General features: G+C 37.1%; 5 protein-coding genes and 1 long non-coding RNA gene across 8 annotated transcripts in view; 5 read left to right on the top strand and 1 right to left on the bottom strand.

The window, feature by feature from the left end:
- Positions 1-1,709: 1,709 nt before the first annotated feature.
- LOC149623389 (uncharacterized) lies at positions 1,710-2,745 on the top strand. The gene is made up of 4 exons (XR_016374921.1): positions 1,710-2,067; positions 2,139-2,171; positions 2,576-2,596; positions 2,674-2,745. It is a non-coding gene; the product is annotated as an uncharacterized LOC149623389 (long non-coding RNA).
- Positions 2,746-2,779: 34 nt separating this feature from the next.
- Positions 2,780-3,755, top strand: LOC149623388 (uncharacterized). Its single transcript, XM_089853281.1, has 3 exons — positions 2,780-2,828; positions 2,942-3,156; positions 3,255-3,755. Exons 1-3 carry the CDS (start codon positions 2,780-2,782, stop codon positions 3,753-3,755), a joined length of 765 nt encoding a protein of 254 aa, XP_089709407.1.
- Positions 3,756-4,170: 415 nt separating this feature from the next.
- LOC149623387 (uncharacterized) lies at positions 4,171-5,060 on the top strand. Its single transcript, XM_089853280.1, has 3 exons — positions 4,171-4,219; positions 4,288-4,496; positions 4,563-5,060. Exons 1-3 carry the CDS (start codon positions 4,171-4,173, stop codon positions 5,058-5,060), a joined length of 756 nt encoding a protein of 251 aa, XP_089709406.1.
- Positions 5,061-8,119: 3,059 nt separating this feature from the next.
- LOC149623386 (RRP15-like protein) lies at positions 8,120-9,003 on the top strand. Its single transcript, XM_089853241.1, has one exon. It carries the CDS (start codon positions 8,143-8,145, stop codon positions 8,953-8,955), a length of 813 nt encoding a protein of 270 aa, XP_089709367.1. The 5' UTR covers positions 8,120-8,142; the 3' UTR covers positions 8,956-9,003.
- A 45-nt stretch (positions 9,004-9,048) lies between these two features.
- On the bottom strand, positions 9,049-15,168 carry LOC149623385 (uncharacterized). Of its 3 annotated transcripts, none has more exons than XM_089853219.1 (3): positions 15,026-15,168; positions 14,880-14,967; positions 9,049-14,792 (listed from the first exon to the last, which is right to left on the bottom strand). In XM_089853219.1, the coding sequence occupies exons 2-3, from the start codon at positions 14,894-14,896 to the stop codon at positions 9,362-9,364; spliced, it is 5,448 nt and encodes a 1,815-aa protein (XP_089709345.1). In that variant the 5' UTR covers positions 14,897-14,967; positions 15,026-15,168; the 3' UTR covers positions 9,049-9,361. The 3 variants fall into 3 exon arrangements, with proteins under 3 accessions (XP_089709345.1, XP_089709346.1, XP_089709344.1); XM_089853220.1 differs by having other exon boundaries at positions 9,049-10,824; positions 10,873-14,792; positions 14,880-15,157; XM_089853218.1 differs by having other exon boundaries at positions 14,880-15,154.
- A 1,407-nt stretch (positions 15,169-16,575) lies between these two features.
- The window catches only part of Ent2 (Equilibrative nucleoside transporter 2), a 48,236-nt gene continuing 46,140 nt past the window's right edge, over positions 16,576-18,671 (top strand). Inside the window, exon 1 of the mRNA XM_089853226.1 lies at positions 16,576-16,974. The gene's annotated coding sequence lies outside the window, so the exon portion shown is untranslated. The remainder of the gene's footprint in view (positions 16,975-18,671) is intronic.

Below are 18,671 nucleotides of genomic sequence, written 5' to 3'. Positions count from 1 at the left end.
ACGCAAGTCATTGTTTGGACCATCCATCAATCACGTGTAACTCACACAAACAATAATGTGATTTGTGTTATTTATCAATTAAATTCCATAATTAATCTCCGTATCTTTTCAAACAGGGTTCATTTAGAGGTTGAACGCTGTCCGGTTGAACATCTAAATATATTCTAGGATGAAAAGCCTCGCCCCACTTTGCGTTATTATGGTTGTATCAGCCTATGGTAAGTAAATTCATGCCGAATTTGGGCAACTGTTTATTTTTACGCATGATCCTTACACTTAGTTTACAAAAACTCCCAAACTTGTGTTGTCAAACATCTACGCATCTCTATAGAGTCGTATTATGTATACAAAGTTATCAGACAAGGAGGACTGATACCATTTAAACCAGGAAGCCATTATGCTTGGCGAAAAAAGTGCAGTACCAAGTAGCCTGGTCTCCTGGTGTAAATGGTATCAATCCACGTAGTCTGAAAACTATGTATTTGAGACTGAGTTTCTTTTACCAAAAGTGCATAGATAAAAACCAAATCATTGTCCAGCCTTTGGGTGTAGACTCCGTGTAAAATGAGAAGCAAACAGCACTCCTCTCATCCCTACACGAACGAACCAATCAGAGAAGAGGCTTTCAGGGATCAGAGGGTTACTGAAATTCGTACTCTATTTTAGCGAGCCAAACGTTAATTATTGGTACAAGAGCTACAAACTGCTACTATTAGAGATGGGCCGATACCGATGCCATATCGGTATCGGTACCGATATTTGGCCTTAACCGATATATCGGTATCGGTTAAAATTGAACCGATATTTCTACCCGATATTTTTTGAAGAAAATAAATACTTATGTTGAGAGTAGTTGACGCCATAAGACTTAAACTCTGAGACAGCACAGTTTTTCATCTATTTTTGGATAACGTAACTAGTGTCTAAAATGGGTTTTTCGTATGATAAACCAGTTTCATAGTTTCAAGTACCGAAATTGGATCGAGAATCATCAATAGAGATGGGCCGATACCGATACCATATCGGTATCGGTTTGATATCGGTTTAATCGAAGGATCGGGTAAAATATCGGTATCGGTACGTATCGGTTTCCCAAGTATCGGATCATATCGGTATCGGTTTAAACTGGTATCGGCCCATCTCTAGCTACTATACGAGCCTATTCACCCATGTTCCCTGTGCTACGGTCATGAAGGTATTCATACACAGAAGGGGTCGACACTATTCTAAGAGGTAAAGGGCGTTTCTCAAGCTAGAGTGAAGTATACTTTTTGCTTTTATCTTTAAACTTTTTCTTTTACGCATTCCTAGTCCCAATATCCCATTACCGAGTTTAAGGAATTGACAATAAAACAACATATCCAAAACTAAATTCAAATCAGATTTTTATTATATTCGATCATTACAAATGAAAAGATTTTTTGCCAAATTTTATTTAAAATCCCAATCCGGGAAGATTAGGGATTGCCGAATTTATAGCCCTTAAAATAGGACCCGCAACTACCAACTTCAAAGAATTTTTGAACATGTTAGTTATAAGGAAACCAACTCCGTCTAGCACCAAATTCAATGGTCCCAGGTTCTTGAAATGGACGTAAATGGTACCAATTTCATTTATCTCCAAAAATACGGCTTTGGGCTTGGCTTTCGGTTTATTTGGAACGTGTAAAGTAATGGTACACTTCAAGTATTTAATGGTAGAAGCCATATGCCATCCGATACTTGCCTTCCCAAACCAGGCTTTGGCGTCGGTTCCAACCCACATGCCATTAACCGCCAAAGTGGCCTTGATTGTAGTGTAGTCGCTTCGGGTGGAGTCCAGAGTGGCGTCACCAGCCCGGTGAAGTGTTGCTAAGCCTAATTATACGGTAATTTAGTAAAATAAATCTCCTCGTACCAGCTAGTAAGAATTATACCTTCGAGTTTGCCATTGTAGGCCCTGAAACCACCATAGAGGGTGACGAACCAAACTTTCTTTTCGAAACTTTTATCCACGTCGGGAAGGGACAATGGGTCAATGTTATTGGCTCTGAATGTTGACCCCGCTTCTTTCAATAAGTCATCCAGGTACTTGTTGGCGTTGCCTATATCAGCGGCGTAATTTGGTCCGTGGTAATTTGAGGTTTCGTTTTGAATAGGTAAAAACACTTCCCCAGGAAATTCTAAGTCACGTGAGATTCGTAATTAAATATTTGAAGGCAGACAAAAACAATTTATTCTTAATTGCCCGTAATAAAAATAAAATAAATCATACCCACGAAAACATCTTCGTATTTTGGAGTTACTGCTGCAAAAGTTGACTGCAATATTGCCACAAAAGTTAGGCTTAAGATAATTTGGATTTTCATTTTGGAATACGTGTGAAAAATGTATGTTCCTTTAGAATTACGTGCTCTTATATATGTCATCACCAAAATAAATTGATAACGTATCTCAAATTTTTCTTTCGTTATCAACGTGAAAATTAAATTTTATTAATTAACAAAAATTCCTCGTATTTTCCATCATTTCCGATAAATTTTCGGTATTATTATTGTATGATTTCATTTCGATGGTTGACCTTTTTGTGGCTTAGGTAAAGGACTATAAATCACGTGTAAGTCACGCTATCATCATCAATAATTTTCAGTTCATTATCAATTAGACTCTATAATCAAGGATACGTATCTTTAGCCAGGTTTTCCCTGTTATAAAAAGAAAATCTCCGTATCTTTTCAATAAAGGATCATTAGAGGTTGAGCGTTGCCCGTTTGAGCATTGAATCAAAATTTTCTCCAAGATGAAAAGTCTAATCGTGCTTTGCGCTATTTTCGTTGTATCAGCCTATGGTAAGTAATTCATACCTGTAACCTTTTACCGAGGCATATTCTGAGTGCTTAACTAGTTAAATATCATTTGACAAAATTTTTCAAACGTCTAAAAATATTTTTCGTTTATTTAGGCCAGTTTACTTTTCCCGCTGAAATTTACGAAGCAAATGATGACAAAACCGGTGGTTTGGAGCAATTCCTTAGGGCCACTTTGGAGAATTTTCGAGGGGAAATGAAAGTTGGTATCCCTTTAATACAACTACCCCCGGCTGACCCCTTAATTTGGAAACCCTCGAGAGTTCAAGTCAGTAATAACCAAGTTGAACTGGATCTTAAACTTCACCAGGTAATTGATACAATAGCTTAAAGTGTTAGGGTTATCTCAGTATTAACGTGATAGTAACTAGTAATTAAGCGCTAATATGTACTTTTCATATACTTCAGCTCAATGTTGTTGGTCTGTCCGGTTTTGAAGTCCCTAAACTTAAGGCCGACCTATCAACTTTGACCTTGGACGTCATTTTGCGTCTACCCCGGGTCACCGCTTCCGGTTCTTACGATTGCAATGGCAAGTTCATTAAATTCATTCCGCTTTACGGGAACGGCAACTATCAGATCACGATATCGGGAACGGAAGTGGCGGTCAAAACAAGCCTGCGTTATAATGGAAAAGAAATGGTCATCACGCCTTTGGTCTTAGACCTCAAATGGGATAATCTCAGTTTGGACTTGGGAAACTTTTTGGGCGGAGGCGATTTCGCTAAGCAAGTTCAGAGAATGCTACCGGCTTTGGGCAAAACTTTTTTCGACGAGTTTAAACCAAAAATTATGGCATTGGCAAGCAGGGGATTAACGAAGTTGATTAATTCCGAGTTGCAAAAGGAGGAGGTTAAGAAAATATTGAATACTTTCATACCCGCCGTTACTGGCAAATTACTCTTTTAAACAAAACTGTAATTAGGCATATAAATATTTTAAAGTGAATAAAAATTAAGAACATGAGTTGACGTAATATTTACTTCGAGGTCCTACAATGATTACAATTAAATCTTGGAGCAATTATCCCCTCGATTTAGTTGAAAGTTATCAGAATTAGTGTTTATATTATTTATTTAACTGATTTACTTCGAGTAATGAACGTCTGAGTAATGTTATCATTCTATTTTTTTCACGTGGCTATATTCACGTCCGCTATCAAACGTATCATTTTAATTAATTATCAGTTCAGAAAATAACGCATCTGTCAATTAATGATTAAATAGTAAAAGGTTTAATCAATTTAGTTTCCTGTTAAATTTCCCTTGTCATTCCATAAGGGACAAATAATTTCGAGCTAAAATTAATAAACAACTTTATCGGAATGAAAGTCCCGTTTCTTTTAGTAGTTCTTCTGGTCATTGAAGTCAAAGGTAAAGAGTTACATTTTTTTCCTAATTAAATATTTGTAAGGAATGCGAGCTAAGGATTCCTTCCAAAGGTCAAATATATTTTCCAAATGCAAACTACGAGGACATTGCATTTGACGGATTGGGGCAATTCTTACGAGGTGCTTTGGAAAACTTCCGTTTTCAAATGAAAGGTGGCATACCATTCATAAAACTACCTCCTGCTGATCCATTAAACATGAAAAATGAGAGAGTGCAAGTACATAACGACCAAGTGGACTTAGACCTTGCAATTCACGAAGTATAAGAAACATTTAAAAATCTCTAAAATTCAATGTAATTTAATTTAATTTAAGCAAAACTTCAGGTAAATGTTGAAGGTCTATCGGCTTTCCAAGTTGAAAAACTTAAAGCCAACTTGAACACTTTGACAGTAGAAGCCGGTCTACAATTACCCAAACTGACCATTTCCGGTTCTTACGATTGTACTGGAAAATTCTTCAAGATCATACCGCTTTACGGCAATGGTAATTACCATATATCAATCACCACTACCATCATCGCGGCAAAAACCACCCTGAGTAACAATGGAAAGGATTTAGTCGTAACTCCATTGGAATTAGACCTAAATTGGGATCAGTTACATTTGGATTTAGGTAACTTTTTGGGCGGGGGAGATTTTGGTGAACAAATTCAGAAAATGTTACCAGCTTTGGGAAAAACGTTCTTTCAACAATTCAAACCAAAAATTTTGGCCTTGGCCAGTCGAGGTTTAACAAAATTATTGAACGAAGAGTTAAAGAAAGATACGGTTAGAAATATATTGATTACGTTTGTTCCTGGTATTGCTGGAAGATTGGGTTGAAATAATGGACTCAACTATGCTTTTGAAATACTGATTTTATAATTCTCGTGTTAAATACTAAGCTTATAATAAAATTTATTTACCAATGTAACATTTGTAGTTTATTAAAAGCGTAAGTTTATAAGATATGTTTCATAAGTTTGTCACTGGTTAGTGAGAGCTAGTTGGTGAAACGTCATAGATTCTCGTAAAGAGACACCTGTTCAGGCACTATCAAAGGCTTAGTACAGACTTAATAGGATGATGGACTGCGAGACCGCGTGTAGTCAACTCTCTCAGTAAGTATGGGAAGTGTCATACTTACGGAACATATCTTATAAACTTATGTTAAAAGTAAGACAATTATCCTAAAAACAATTTCTTCGCTAAGGTTTGGGCTTCATCCTTTAACAGTATTTCGTTAATCATTTCATTTAAAACTGGTTTCATTCTTCCTTCAATTGTGGGTTCAATATGGGTTAAAATGTTCTTCCCCAATTGCGGAAGTAGCGACTGTACCAAAGTGGAAACTGATGATCCGCTGCCAAAGTTTTCCAATCGAAAGGACACGAATTTATAATCAAATTCAATGTCTCCGGCTTGGAGAATGACTTTGGAATTTAAGTCCGAAAATTTCCCGTTGAAATTTATGGTGCCAGAATTGACAGTAACTTCGTAAGAACCTTCTCCGTTAAATGGGAAAATCTTGAAGGCTTTTCCCTGCATCTTGTACAAACCTCGGACTACTAAGTATGGAAAGTTCAGATCCAAGGTTATGGATTTATCAACGTTCATCTTCATTTTGTAATCGAATATATTTAGTCCTATTATGTTTATCTGTTTGCAAGTATTTTTTTCCCCGTTTTAAAATTGATTCTCTTAAAAAATAGTAAATATTATTGAAAACTTACTTGTTTGACGTTCAAGTTAACAGCGACTTTATCATTTTCTTCCTTAAAACTACGCGCTCCCAAAGTTAAAGGGTTAAAACCAGTTACGTTCAATTCGGGAAAACCAGTCTTCATTTTCAACTGAAAATCATTTAAATTTCCGCGAATCATCTCGTCAAATTTAGCTAAAGAATCTGATTGGTCATCTCCAAACGCTGTCGCCACAGACAGCACTGAAATATACGAATATATTATTATTTAAATAATTTTAAAGTTATCAATTAAATCAAATTATTACTTAGAAGACATTTAAAGAAACGTTGCGCGAACATTTTGGGAATGCTGGTGGGTGTTTACGAAACTTTCATCAGTTTCTCATTTTACGCGAAGGTTATCTGATTTGAGAAGAATTTCGTAACTCTTATAATATAATAGAAACGCTTTTCTTATCGTTTGTCTTTCACAGATATGATAACGGTTTGATATGAAATTCCACGTAAATTTGCATACGAACGTAAAGAATAAATTAAAATCTCATAATTATCATTTCTTTGAATCCGTTAATTATACCATAAATTCGTAAGATATGTTCCAGAACTAGCTCTCAGTAAGTGTCTAGCGTTACGAAGTGTAGGAAGTGTCATACTTATGGAATATATCTTATAAACTTGCAGCGCATTTTAAAAATATTAAATAGTATGAAATCAAACTTGAGGTCAACGAGCTTAATATCGAAACTATACGCTTCCTGGACTCCTGATTGAAATTTGGGGACCAAAAAAATATATTATACTGTATTTTTAGGCAATCATATTATATTAAAAACCAATATCTTAAATATTAGCATTGAAAATAACTTCCTATATAATTTGCATAATTTAAATATTAAAGTTTGTTCAGCTGATAACGAGTGCAAAACCGAAACTATAAAAGTTCCGAGTAATTGATTAACTTCTTTTATTTTGTCTGACTGTAAAGTTCGTCCAAGTGTTTGGGTCACAATTCATAAACATTTATACTTCAATTCAACATGAAAGTTGCCTTAGTTTTAATTTTTACTGGTAAGTGATTTTTGTATATATCAAGCGTAATTTCACCCTTCGTTTAATAAATTGAAAATTAAATTGTTCTTACTTTAGTGAGTATCTTTGGAAAGTTCAAAGCTCAAGGAATTCAGAGTGTGGCATCTCCTGGGACCCCTTCTACAGCTAACGAATATTTTGACCGAGTTATGCGTAGTGTCCGGTCTTATTTGACCTCTCTAAATGACCACGTGATCGTACCGCAATTTGGGATGAGAGATTATTTGACGTTTCGGTTCATGTATCAACCCGTGACCCTATCTTACACTTTGTACAACGCTACGGCTCAGGGGCTCGCTGGTATTGAAAGAATAGGTCCAATATTATTTGACCATACCAGGAGACCTGGCAGACCAATTTTAACCGCTCCGATTATTATACCCAATTACACTTTGACCACTAGAGCTATGGTACAGTCTTGGAGATTTAGGTATGATATTTCGAATGTACTGAAACTGTTAACATATTCATTAAACATTTTAGGCTTATCGATATTCTCTGTATCTCTTTTTCAGGTTTTATATGGTCGTTAAAGTTCAGGTCCCTAACGTTTTGGCCGAAATTGACCTGGTAAATAGGTCCTCATCAGGTTTACCACCCATTTCAAGTCGTTTTTCAATCACGATGATGGGTAAACCAAGTCCAAGTATCGTAAGCCTTGGACCAATATGGGGTCCAATGGCTAGTTACGGCGTTGCGGCCTTCATGGATATGATGAAAGATCAAATTAAAGGCATTGTTACCTTTTCCACGCTTAGTGTAATAAATACAGCCATGAATATGGTTGGAGTGTTATAAAACACTAAAGGTATACTGAATTCTATTGGAAATTAGGCTTAGCTATGTTAAGCCTAATTTTAAAACAGGCGTTTTAACAGGATGGATATTTTTGTCAAGTTCTTAATCCTCATCTTTTTCAAAAATTGTAACTTGATAAAAATTAGATGAAATTAGTAGTTTATTTGCTTTTAATGTATTGTTCACGTAAAACTTATTTTTTAAGATTCAAAATAAAAGTATAAATAAAGCGATTTGTTTTCGTATTTTAAATTTCGCGCATTTCTTTTTTTCTCGATCAGTTCAGTGGTGGGGAAAGCTGGCGGAAAGCACAAAACTGAACTGATCAAAATAATGGCGTCTGCTAAAGGTAAGGAACACGTTAGTGTTAGGGTTACGGAAAATGAATCAAATGAATCGGAAGAAATAAGTTTATCAGAGGGTAATTCCTCCTACGAAGAAACTGTTGGAAAAGATAAGTCTAAAAGTAAAAACAAAAGCGATTCGGATAACCCTAACTCTGATTCGGGGCAAGAATCAAATGATGACCAAGTCTTAGGTAATGCAGCATGGGCTGATGCCATAGCGAATGTGTTGAGAACTAAAGCAAGCGGAAAGAAAGCTATTTTATCTAAAGCTAAGAAAGACAAGGATTTAGTTATTAAAGACGGGAAAAAGGGCACTGAGATTGAGGTTGTAGGTGAAGATGGGAAAAATCTAGTGGAAGGCAATGTAGACACACCTTTAAAAGCTAAAAAGCCAAAGTTAAGCATCCCAGAAGCTATTAAACGCAAGGAAAAGAAAAAGGAATGGGAGAAGATGGGACGCGTTAAACCGTCACCTCTTGATAAAGAAAAAGAACGAGCATTAATGAAGATTGGTACCAAAGGTGTTGTGCAACTTTTCAACGCAGTTCAAACTCATCAAAGAACTTTAGATGCAAAATTAAAAGACGCAGGACCTTCAGAAGTTAAAAAGGATAAAGTTTTGAAGTCTTTGAACAAGGGAGCATTTTTGGACTTGCTAAAAACATCGAAAAAGGACACGAATAATGAAGATGCGATAGAGGAAACGCCTGACAAGTCATGGAGTGCTGGGGTCTTTAATGAAAATTACATGATGGGGGCTAAAATGAGGGATTGGGGAAAAGAAATTGAAGAGACTTAAATTTTGTTTTGTGATTTTTCTAAAGAAATAAAGCATAATTTATGTAAATATTTGTTCTTGTTAATGTAAATTAAGCCAAAAATGTAGTGTGAATTTTAAGAGGGTTTAACATAGTTTATTACAAAACAATTTCCATAAAAATCATTTGTATACATTGAAATTTTAAGAATTCAAAACCAAAATTTATATTTCTAAATGTAACGCGTACATTTGTTGAGTTCTAAGGCTCATAAAGACTTATTATTTATTGGTCGAAAAGCGATTCCTAAAAGGATAATGAAGACACTCATTTTTTTGGCGTTAATATATTTATTATAAAAGGGTTCTTAATCAATTTAATTTTCCCTTTGAAATGATGATTCTTTCATCATGAGCTCAGTGACAAACAAAAAATTGCTCAAAATACTTAATCCAAGGGCTCTTCTTTAATTTTTAAAGTTGGGGATATTGATAAACCAGGTGGCAATTTAATTTGTTGAAAATATTCAATTGGGGGATGTTTTCCCCATTTATCCTCTTGAGACGCTGCTAAACTTAATTCAATCCCACGCCTAGATAATTTTTCAATGGCATCATTAAGTTCAGCATTTTTTGCGGCTTCGCTATTGTCCAACGTATTATCAGTAAAAGTGAAAGTGTGTTCAGATGGATTAGGATATGAAGTACCGGAGGCGCTATTTAACCAACTATTTGAGGGTAATTTGGGATTCTTTCTTGTATACTTAATATTTTTTCTAGTCGAAAAAACACTGGTAATTTTAATGGGTAAATCCGACGAAGGTGATGGATTTTTATCAACTTTAGGAACTGAAGACGTAACGACTCTAGCTTCATTCAACTGTTGAGTAAATGTGGGTGAAGTGGGTATGCTTGGACTATAAATTTGAAGAGGTTGATGAATGCTGTTGGTCAAAATTATTGGTACTGGTTGTTGGGGTTGGACTATTTGTTGTGGTTGTTGAACCACTTGCGGTTGTCCAATCATTCTAAATGTCTCCTGAGGTTGAGACTGTGGTATGATTAACTTCTGTTGTTCAGTTAAGCCTTTCACATTCGTTGAAACTAAAAATGGTTGTAAAATACGTTTCCCATCCTCGGTGGTTGCCCTAAACACAATCTGCGATGGCCCGGTAGATTTTTCTCCATTTAACGCTAAGGCTATTGGTTTTCCTGTTGAAGGATTAGTCGCTATGAAGTACGAAGTCGTTGCGCTTGCTTGTTGGTTTTCAGAAGCACTAGCTTGATTGGACATCACTTGAAAATGTTGTAAAGGCTCATGCATTGGCAATGATGCCTGCGATGCTTGGCCACGGAAGCCTGGTATCATGTGAAGGTGCTTGGTGGGTTCGGGCATGGTTACCAATCTTTGCGTACCAGGAGGAGAATTTTGTAATCCAATATGAGGTTTTACAAGATTCGTGCAAGTGTTTGCGGGAGCGATGTTTACTAATCTCGAAGTATTCATACTGGGAGCAGTGTTTGGAATTTGAATGGCAAGTGGGCTATAATTATTGTTTGGATTTGTAGGTGGAACAATTTTCCCATGTCTTTGGTTGACGATAGTCTTACCATCCGATATATTTTTATCATTTTGTCTCATCATCTTCTCCGAAGGTTTCAAATCATTGCCTTTGTCCATGGTCATCATTTCTTTGGTATTTGAAATTGGAAGAGCATCACTGTTGTTTGAATTGGAAGTCAAGCATTGTTGACTGGGGGTTTTAGTTTTTTCTCTTTCTGAGGATGCCCTACTCAACGTTAACCCGTCTCTTATTTTTGTTAGGGCAGTATGGGAATTATCGCAGCTTGCGTGCTGTTTGCCTGGTGCATCTTTATTACTGATATTTGTTTGCCCACTCTGGGTTGAGCCTGGTGCATCTTTATTACTGATATTTGTTTGTCCACTCTGGGTTGAACCAGCTTGCAAAGACCTTGGGGCGTGACTAACGTTCGACTTAGTTTCCTTTGATAAATCAACTACAGTGGGTTTAGCTTTGCTTGGGGCATTCAATATATCCTGTAGCTTTGACGAGGCATTGTGATGTGGTGTCGAGGCGTGCGTATGAGGCCCCACAGAGCTCTTTTTCGCTAGTATCCTTGGTTTAGTTCTAAATTGCGAGAAGAAAAAGTCCCGCGAATCTCCCACTAGTCCAGAAGGCTTATTGACTACGACTGAACTAACTCTTCCAACAGTGGAACTCGCAAATGTTGGCTGTTGAACTATCAAACCACCCGTAGATACAACCTTAGGTTGGAGTTGTCCAGCTGTATGGTTAACAGCGTAAACCATATTGGCGGAAATATTACCAGACTTGGATGTAATACTTGAAGCACTATGAATCAAAGAATTGGTGGAAACTGTGTTGGCTCCAGTCGAGGCAGTTGGGGCCGAAGTTACCATCATGCTTTTAGAGATTGTAGTCATTGTAGGAGTGGATAAAGTAGACTTTAATGACATTATTGGTGGTGGTAAACTTAGTAAAGGGTTTTGGTTGGTAGTTTTTGGTACGAGGATACCAAGACCTTCTTGACCTCTTATGGTAAAATTTATTAAGTTTAATGGGACTGAAACGTTAATTTTTCCATCAGGAGTCGCTGTTGCTGATAGTGGCGAATTTTTCACGAATGAACGCAGCCCTTCAAGGTCAAGCGTTGCAGTTGTAGGTTTTACCAAACCCAAGTTAGGGGCTTGATTTGGCTGAATTAACAAGGCCGGAGTTGTACGAAAGTTCTTGCTAATTGCTGAAATATTATTGGATGTTCTGATTTCCGTTGGAGCAACTACGGTTTTAGTTGAAGTAGTTGAACCAGAATTGGTTACAATGGTAGGTGTGGTCAAAGTTGTTGTTGAAATAGTGGTGGTTGTCTTGGTAGATGCATTGGCTGGTGTTGAAATAGTAGAGGTGGTCTTAGTAGATGCATTGGCTGTTGTTGAAATAGTGGAGGTTGTCTTAGTAGATGCATTGGCTGTTGTTGAAATAGTGGAGGTTGTCTTAGTAGATGCATTGGCTGTTGTTGAAATAGTGGAGGTTGTCTTAGTAGATGCATTGGCTGTTGTTGAAATGGTGGAGGTTGTCTTAGTAGATGCATTGGCTGTTGTAGAGTAGTTTGCTACCATGGATTTGAGTAAGCTTGCAGCAGATATGACAGATGTAAGCGTATTGGTTGAAGTGGAATTTATTGGAACTGCAGGATGGGTCAAGCTAGCTGTTGTGACACAGGTCTTTGTTACTGTTGATGACACTGTGTTCAGTAATGCCGATAGTGTCGAAGTTAGTCCCGAAGACGCGGCGGCAACGGAGTATGGCGTTGGTGTATTCTGCTTAGTTTCAGAAGCGGTTTTCGTCACGTCCTGTAATGATTTAGAATGGTCATTTGATGTTAATTGCTTCTTCTGCTCTGAAGAGTTTGACACGGTGTTGGGTGGTACAGCAGCAATGGTTGCGGGTTTGCCTAAAAGAGGCTTTGAAGCAGTGTCTGAAGTACTTTCCACTACATTTTTGGTTTGACTGGTTGGTATTGTGGTGGGTATGTCTAAGTCTCCTTGTTGCTGCATCAGTGCTTCCAACGGTATGATTAAAATCTTTCCATCAACATTAACAACCGCGGAGTAGTCTTTGTTTGAGTTCGCAGAGGAATATTTAGGGTTGCTCATAAATGAAGATTGTAAAGGTCTGACTAAAGTTTGTGGTTTGACCGACACTTGAGGTCTAACTGGTACTTGGGGCTTCACAGATGCTTGGGGTCTACATTGTTTAGCTCCTTGGCTGACTAAAATCGGTTCATGAACCAGTTTCTTTAACCCAGGATTTACATTGTATGGAGTTTCAGCAATCGCTTTCAGAGACATTGGGTTTTGTTTTGGTTGTTTTTCCATTGGCTTCGAAATGGTTTCTACTTCAGTTGAATCATTGTTAGTCGGTTCCTTCTTGACAGTGGGTTGGGTCATTTTCTGCCATGTCTCAATTTTACATGGCGACAAGAATCTCGGAATCTGCTCCAAGGGAATACCTTTAGGCAAAATTGGTACTAGAGTTTTTCTTTTCTTAACTTTATTCATGGTGACTATAGCCTGTGGTTTTATAGGTTTGCTCGTTATATCGAATTGGTTTGGAAGCTCTGCTTTGGGGGAAAGTGGGCTTTTTAAAGATACAAGCCCATCTTCTCCAGGCACTACGGGTAGTTGAAGCAACGCTTCCAAAACAGACTCGTCCTTTATCTCCTGTTTAATAATCAGTCTCTTATTTTTTCCTCGTTTAGCTGGTGAAGTTTTCTTCTTAACTCTCTTCTTAGAGTAGTATTCAAGTTCGGCCTTTGGACTTATTTTAGTATGGGGTTTGTATAAAGGATCAACAGCGCCTTTACAGCTGGAAGATGTGGACTCATCACTGCTACTTATAACTAAAGCTGAAGACAAGAAATTCTCGTCTGATAAATAAGGTGAAGGGACGCAAATCCTTTGTCTTTTTGACCATTTTTCAACTTCTTCTTCTCTCAATCTCGTCAGGACAATCGAGCATTCCTTCAACTTCAACCATGTATTATGTTTAAATCCAGATACAGGCCGATCATCATCATCGGGTATTTCATTGGCGAGACTGTTAACTATATTTTCAGTTTCCTCATCAATTTCCAGACTGTTTTCATCCGTATTGTTTACTGGTTCTATTTGATCAATAATGTCATTTATGTTTTCTTCACAAAGAAGATCCAAATTATTTTGAGCCTTTCCAGAATGAACTGGAAAATTTAGCGTGTTGACCGAATACATTTGAGCGGGAGATTTTAATTCATAAACAGGATAGTTTTTTATCACAACAATCTTTTCAATTGTTCTGTTTATTTTTACTGGTTTTTTCAACTCGCTCCCCATTGAAACATTCTTACTAAATTGATGACCAGATGTCCCAGCAAACTTTAAGTTTTCTAAAGACGCACTCTCCAATTTAGGCCTTCCACGTTTTCTCTTTATCTTCTTTGCCCGTTTCCGTTTAATAAGAGAGCTGCTCAAATCCTCAATAAAACGCCTGGGTCTCCCTCTTTTCCTCTTTGGCTTATTTTTTCCTAGTGGTAAAGTAGGTTCCATAGATGTTGGTTGTTCCAGAGTCTGAGAAGATACATTGAGATCTGTGGTTGGAGAAGCCACAGCCAATTCCTTTGTTGTTTGAGAGGTCATAGTCAATTCCTTTGTTGTTTGAGTGGTCATAGTCAATTCATTTGTTGTTTGAGTGGTCATAGCCAAATCCTTTGTTGTTTGAGAGGTCATAGTCAATTCTTCAGAAGTTTCCAATTGTGCATTAGTGTCTGGAGTTGGGGAAGATAATAATTCCGTAGCTTGTGACGGAGAATAAGTGTTTGGATGAGTGGTAATTGATAATTCTAAATTATCATCTGGAATATCAGAACGTAAGAGTTCTGTAGGTACACCAGTGCTGCTTGTTGTCTCAGTTCCTGGTAACTCTTGGGAGTGATAAATAGTTTTAACATTTTTCAATGCCCTACTGGTTGAAGACAGCAAAGAATTTCTTGAAATATTTTTCTTAGATTTTTTGTAATTGGGCACAATACCACTTGCCCATTTAGATTTTTTACGTCTTTTTTTGACAATGCCAGTTTCACTAAATTCTTTTTTAATTTTAACTTCCCCCAACTGATCTTCAACTGACTCATTCATGTTTAAATTTTCTCCTGATTTGGCCACGATTTCAGATTCAACGATTTCTGATTTAATCAGGACCAAATTATGAATATTTCCAGCATTACCACCATGACCTTGAACGGCGGACTGATTCTCAGATTTGCGCGGCTTCTTATTGGTCGAAAAATTAGACCTAACGCTGGACCAAATCAAAATGGCGACTATTAAATTTAGTGACAATCCTAGCCTATTTTTATGATGTCTATTTTTAGTTCAACTAACTCACCTTTTGCGTTTCACCATGTTACACAGTTTTTAAATTTTTCTCTTACGTACGATACGGTACGCGCTTAACAAATGTTTCAACTAGATACCTATCAAACAAATCGAATGAAATATTACCAGTAGCTAAGTAACTTCACCCTTACCAACCCCAAAAAATGGCTGTGCCAACTGCCATACAGACAACGAACGCCGCGAATTATTTTTCCTTTCTCGTCCAGGCTTCTGCTTTGGGGTTAAACAACGGAGTTCTCGGTAGCCAATCGCGATATGGGGCGCAGAAGGAAGTAGTACGTCATGCGCCTTTGACTACAATTAAGCCAATCATAAAGGTCTATTTTTCATGATTAAAAAACGTAACTTCCGTATTCCCCTCATATATTTGTTACCTACCCCCCTAGACCCCTGTTTCTGTAGCCCCACTCCCCTAATAGAAATCAAAACGTAAGCAGAGAGCGTTGTCTGTTGATTGTCTATAAAATTAAATTTATAGTTTTACAAATTAGTAACATATTGTTGTTTTTTTCATAAGATTTGACTAATTTAAAGACGAAAAACATTATTATTACTATAAGTAAATATAAAAGATACTATTAATAAGTAAATGAAATCTGAAGACAGATTATGCAGATGGCGCCAGAATGTTTATTTGAGCGGGTTTTTTTTTATTTTCATCTCCTAGGCGCCATTTTTAAAAACAGGACCCGGCCGCCGGGAAGAAGCGGATAATACCATTAACCTCTTACCACTTGCTTACTAACACGAATTATAGGTCCTCCCAGCATCCTCAGCCTTTCGGTATGTTCACACGGTGCAGAAATGTGAAGGGTGAGCCCTGTGTCTTAAAAAAGGGCTAAACTTTACTTTAGCTCGCGCATTCAAATTACAGTTTTTTCAATAAATATCTTTTCTGGGAGGTTAATTATACGATAATTAATTAAATTTAAGGTGCGGAAACTAACTTACATCAATATTTTCCATGTTTTTTGTAATTTATTCCCTCTTATTCCCTTCCATGAGCGGCTAATGTGCGCCTGTTTTTGTTATTGCCAAGGCTTATCAACTGCATAAATATCACCTTTTCCAAAATATTACTAAATATTGTCAACTCCAAGAAATGTTAGGTTTGCGGAAACTATTATAATCAATATTAGGTTTGGTTAGGTTAGGTTAGGTTAGGTTAGGTTAGGTTTGGTTAGGTTAGGTTAGGTTTGGTTAGGTTAGGTTAGGTTAGGTTTGGTTAGGTTCGTGAAAATATTTATTAAAATAGTTTCCGCGACTTAAATGTAATTAATTATCGTATAATTAACCTCCAAGAAATGATATTTATTGGAAAAACTGTATTTTGAATGCGCGAGCTAAAGTAAAGTTTTTCCTAAAAAAGAAGCCAGTTCTCATACAAATACTATGGGGCTACGCGGCAGCACTTAAAAATCGCCTACTGAAGAGTAGGGGCTTGCGCAAGGTACACTTTCATTGCCTCAGATCGCCTATCACCATTTCGACTGCAACTCCATTTCACCTCTTTTGCCTGTCTTTTGGTCTTACTATTTGTCGGTGAAGTTTAAAAAGCAATTTTCAGAGGTAAAAGAACATTTTTATAAGATAATGACTAAGTCAAATGCGAATTTGAATGAGAAGTTATGGTTTTTGAATTTAACCATTCACAAACTCTCAAGGTAACTAATCATCAAGCGTGAACAACGTATTCCTAGTGTTTATCTCCTTGATATTTCCTTTTCAGTTATAACAGAACCAAGAGGAAAGTAATTAGGTTTAGTTCTTATAATAACAACAGGCCATTTCCATGAAACGCCGCGCGAGGAAAGACTTTTCTCGTAACGCATTGACCTCCGGCTGTTCGGAAGCCACCATTCCCCCCCCCCCCTCTTTGGCTCCTTCGTTTCGCGGGAATCGTGGCGAGCCGTGCGCGTGCGGTACTCTAAAGTCTGAACTCAGTTTCGACGACGTCATGGTGTAAAGCGGTCTGCACGGCGAACGGCGGCTTCTTTTTTTGTGAAAAATCGGTCAAGAGTTTACGGTTTTCCCGGGAAACTTTATCAGTTCCTTCTAGACGGATGCTTTGTCAACTGTCGCAAGTAAGAAACATTTCATTATTCGTTAGTTTTCATTCTAAGCATTGTCAAAATGATGCTAGCACCAAAGATTAAGGGTTTTGAAAATTTTCGTACTTATACTGGCCTATGACAAAGTTTTGATTATTGTCAAGGCATTACTCGCTATTAGTGTTACACCATTTATGGTTTTCATCGACGTTAACGCGAAGTAACCAAGTCGCCCTCGCATTATTCCGTTTTCACGGAGTTTTACCACATCTAGAAATAGGAAAAGTCTAGCGCCATAAAAATATCGACCAAGGCTTAGGAAACCTATACTATATGAAGTTTTCCCGCGCTAAATGTATACATCCGAAACACGTACATGTACGTTGGCAAACGTCATGGGGTCGGGTACTTCAACATTTGTAATGGAATTTTGGTTCACCAATTTTTTTTAACAAACCTTTTTCATTTTATTTAACGGAATTTTCCTTCATAGTGATTGTCACCTATTCTGTTTTTTGTTAGCGATGTTTTTGACAATTGAATTACTTCCTTCAAACATATGTAACAGTATATGAAATTGTTAAACCAATTTTCACTCCCCATTAAAATCAGGGCACGCAAGCGGGAAAATGCTATATGTCACACGTGGGTTGAAATTCATGACAAAAGTTTAATTAAAATTCTCGCAAATACGCTGGTCTTAGGTTAATAATCGTAATATAGGTTAGGCTTTTTTATTTTTTGTTGTATCGATATCTTTGCCTCCCCCTCATTTTACTTTGAAGGAATCGCGTAATTGCTTCCGTCACCACCCTATGGTGGGTGAAAATGGACTATTCCCCCATTTAACTCCTTGCTGTAAGTTCTACCGAGGGGATCGACACTTACGATTTTCAAATCTGATTTCTTTTTTTTTTTTCGATTCCATACGTAAGTTTGAAAATGATTCGATCGAGATACGATTGCGAAAATAAATGAATGAATAAATAAACTCAATTTATTTTCAATAATATGATTAAAGTAAAAGGCACAAGCTTTTAAACTTCCCATAGTTTGCTTAATTACCCCCAATTAGCTAGCATTATATGATCTAATTGTAATTTTGACGCTAATTACCAACAAAAACCGGTTATCGCGTGGCTCATTAGAAAACTTGAAATTTTTCGGTTTGAATGAGAAAATATTTGAATAAGCATTTATAAAAATTTGTGGTTTAGATATTATTTAAAATTAATTATAGTTACCAACCAACAGGTTAGTTGTAAACCCAGTGTAGTTTAAATCAGTACCGCTATTGTGTTACAGAAATTACATAGAAATATTTGAGTAAATTATACAACAAAAAAAATTTGTTTTGCAAAAATTAATATTCGAATGAAAATGGATGGGTAGGACTGCCGGACCCCTCAGGTACTTCTCTTCCCGGTTTTGATCAAAGTTTTCTTCCCCTTTATCTACCCCCAGTTTTCGGATTACCTCTAACCCCCCCCCTCCCCCTCTTTTACTGCCTCCACTTTTACTCCTAATACTTCAGGTCCCTACCTTCCTACATAGCAAAAGCTTCACTGTAGTTTCTGCTTGCAACTTCACGAGTGGTGGTGTTAAGGACTGGAAATCATCTCCGATGTTTCCTGAAATTTTTGAAAATAGCCGTGTGCATGGGCACGTGCGATGAGCTTGAAAATATTTCAATTGAGACTGATAGCTAAGGGTAGTGTGAGGATAAGTGT

This window comes from Phalangium opilio, unplaced genomic scaffold, assembly GCF_054372755.1.
Source record: "Phalangium opilio isolate 3A_F unplaced genomic scaffold, DU_Popi_V2 ptg000113l_1, whole genome shotgun sequence".
Taxonomy (NCBI): domain Eukaryota; kingdom Metazoa; phylum Arthropoda; class Arachnida; order Opiliones; family Phalangiidae; genus Phalangium; species Phalangium opilio.
The sequence above is the reverse complement of the archived record's forward strand: the minus strand, read 5'-3'. Positions and strand labels throughout refer to the sequence as shown.

Coding starts and splice junctions, on each gene's coding strand:
- LOC149623387 (XM_089853280.1), top strand. CDS start 4,171: ATGAAAGTCCCGTTTCTTTTAGTAGTTCTTCTGGTCATTGAAGTCAAA. Junction 4,220..4,287: donor TCTGGTCATTGAAGTCAAAG/GTAAAGAGTTAC, acceptor TTCCTTCCAAAG/GTCAAATATATTTTCCAAAT. Junction 4,497..4,562: donor TAGACCTTGCAATTCACGAA/GTATAAGAAACA, acceptor GCAAAACTTCAG/GTAAATGTTGAAGGTCTATC.
- LOC149623388 (XM_089853281.1), top strand. CDS start 2,780: ATGAAAAGTCTAATCGTGCTTTGCGCTATTTTCGTTGTATCAGCCTAT. Junction 2,829..2,941: donor TTTCGTTGTATCAGCCTATG/GTAAGTAATTCA, acceptor TCGTTTATTTAG/GCCAGTTTACTTTTCCCGCT. Junction 3,157..3,254: donor TGGATCTTAAACTTCACCAG/GTAATTGATACA, acceptor CATATACTTCAG/CTCAATGTTGTTGGTCTGTC.
- LOC149623386 (XM_089853241.1), top strand. CDS start 8,143: ATGGCGTCTGCTAAAGGTAAGGAACACGTTAGTGTTAGGGTTACGGAA.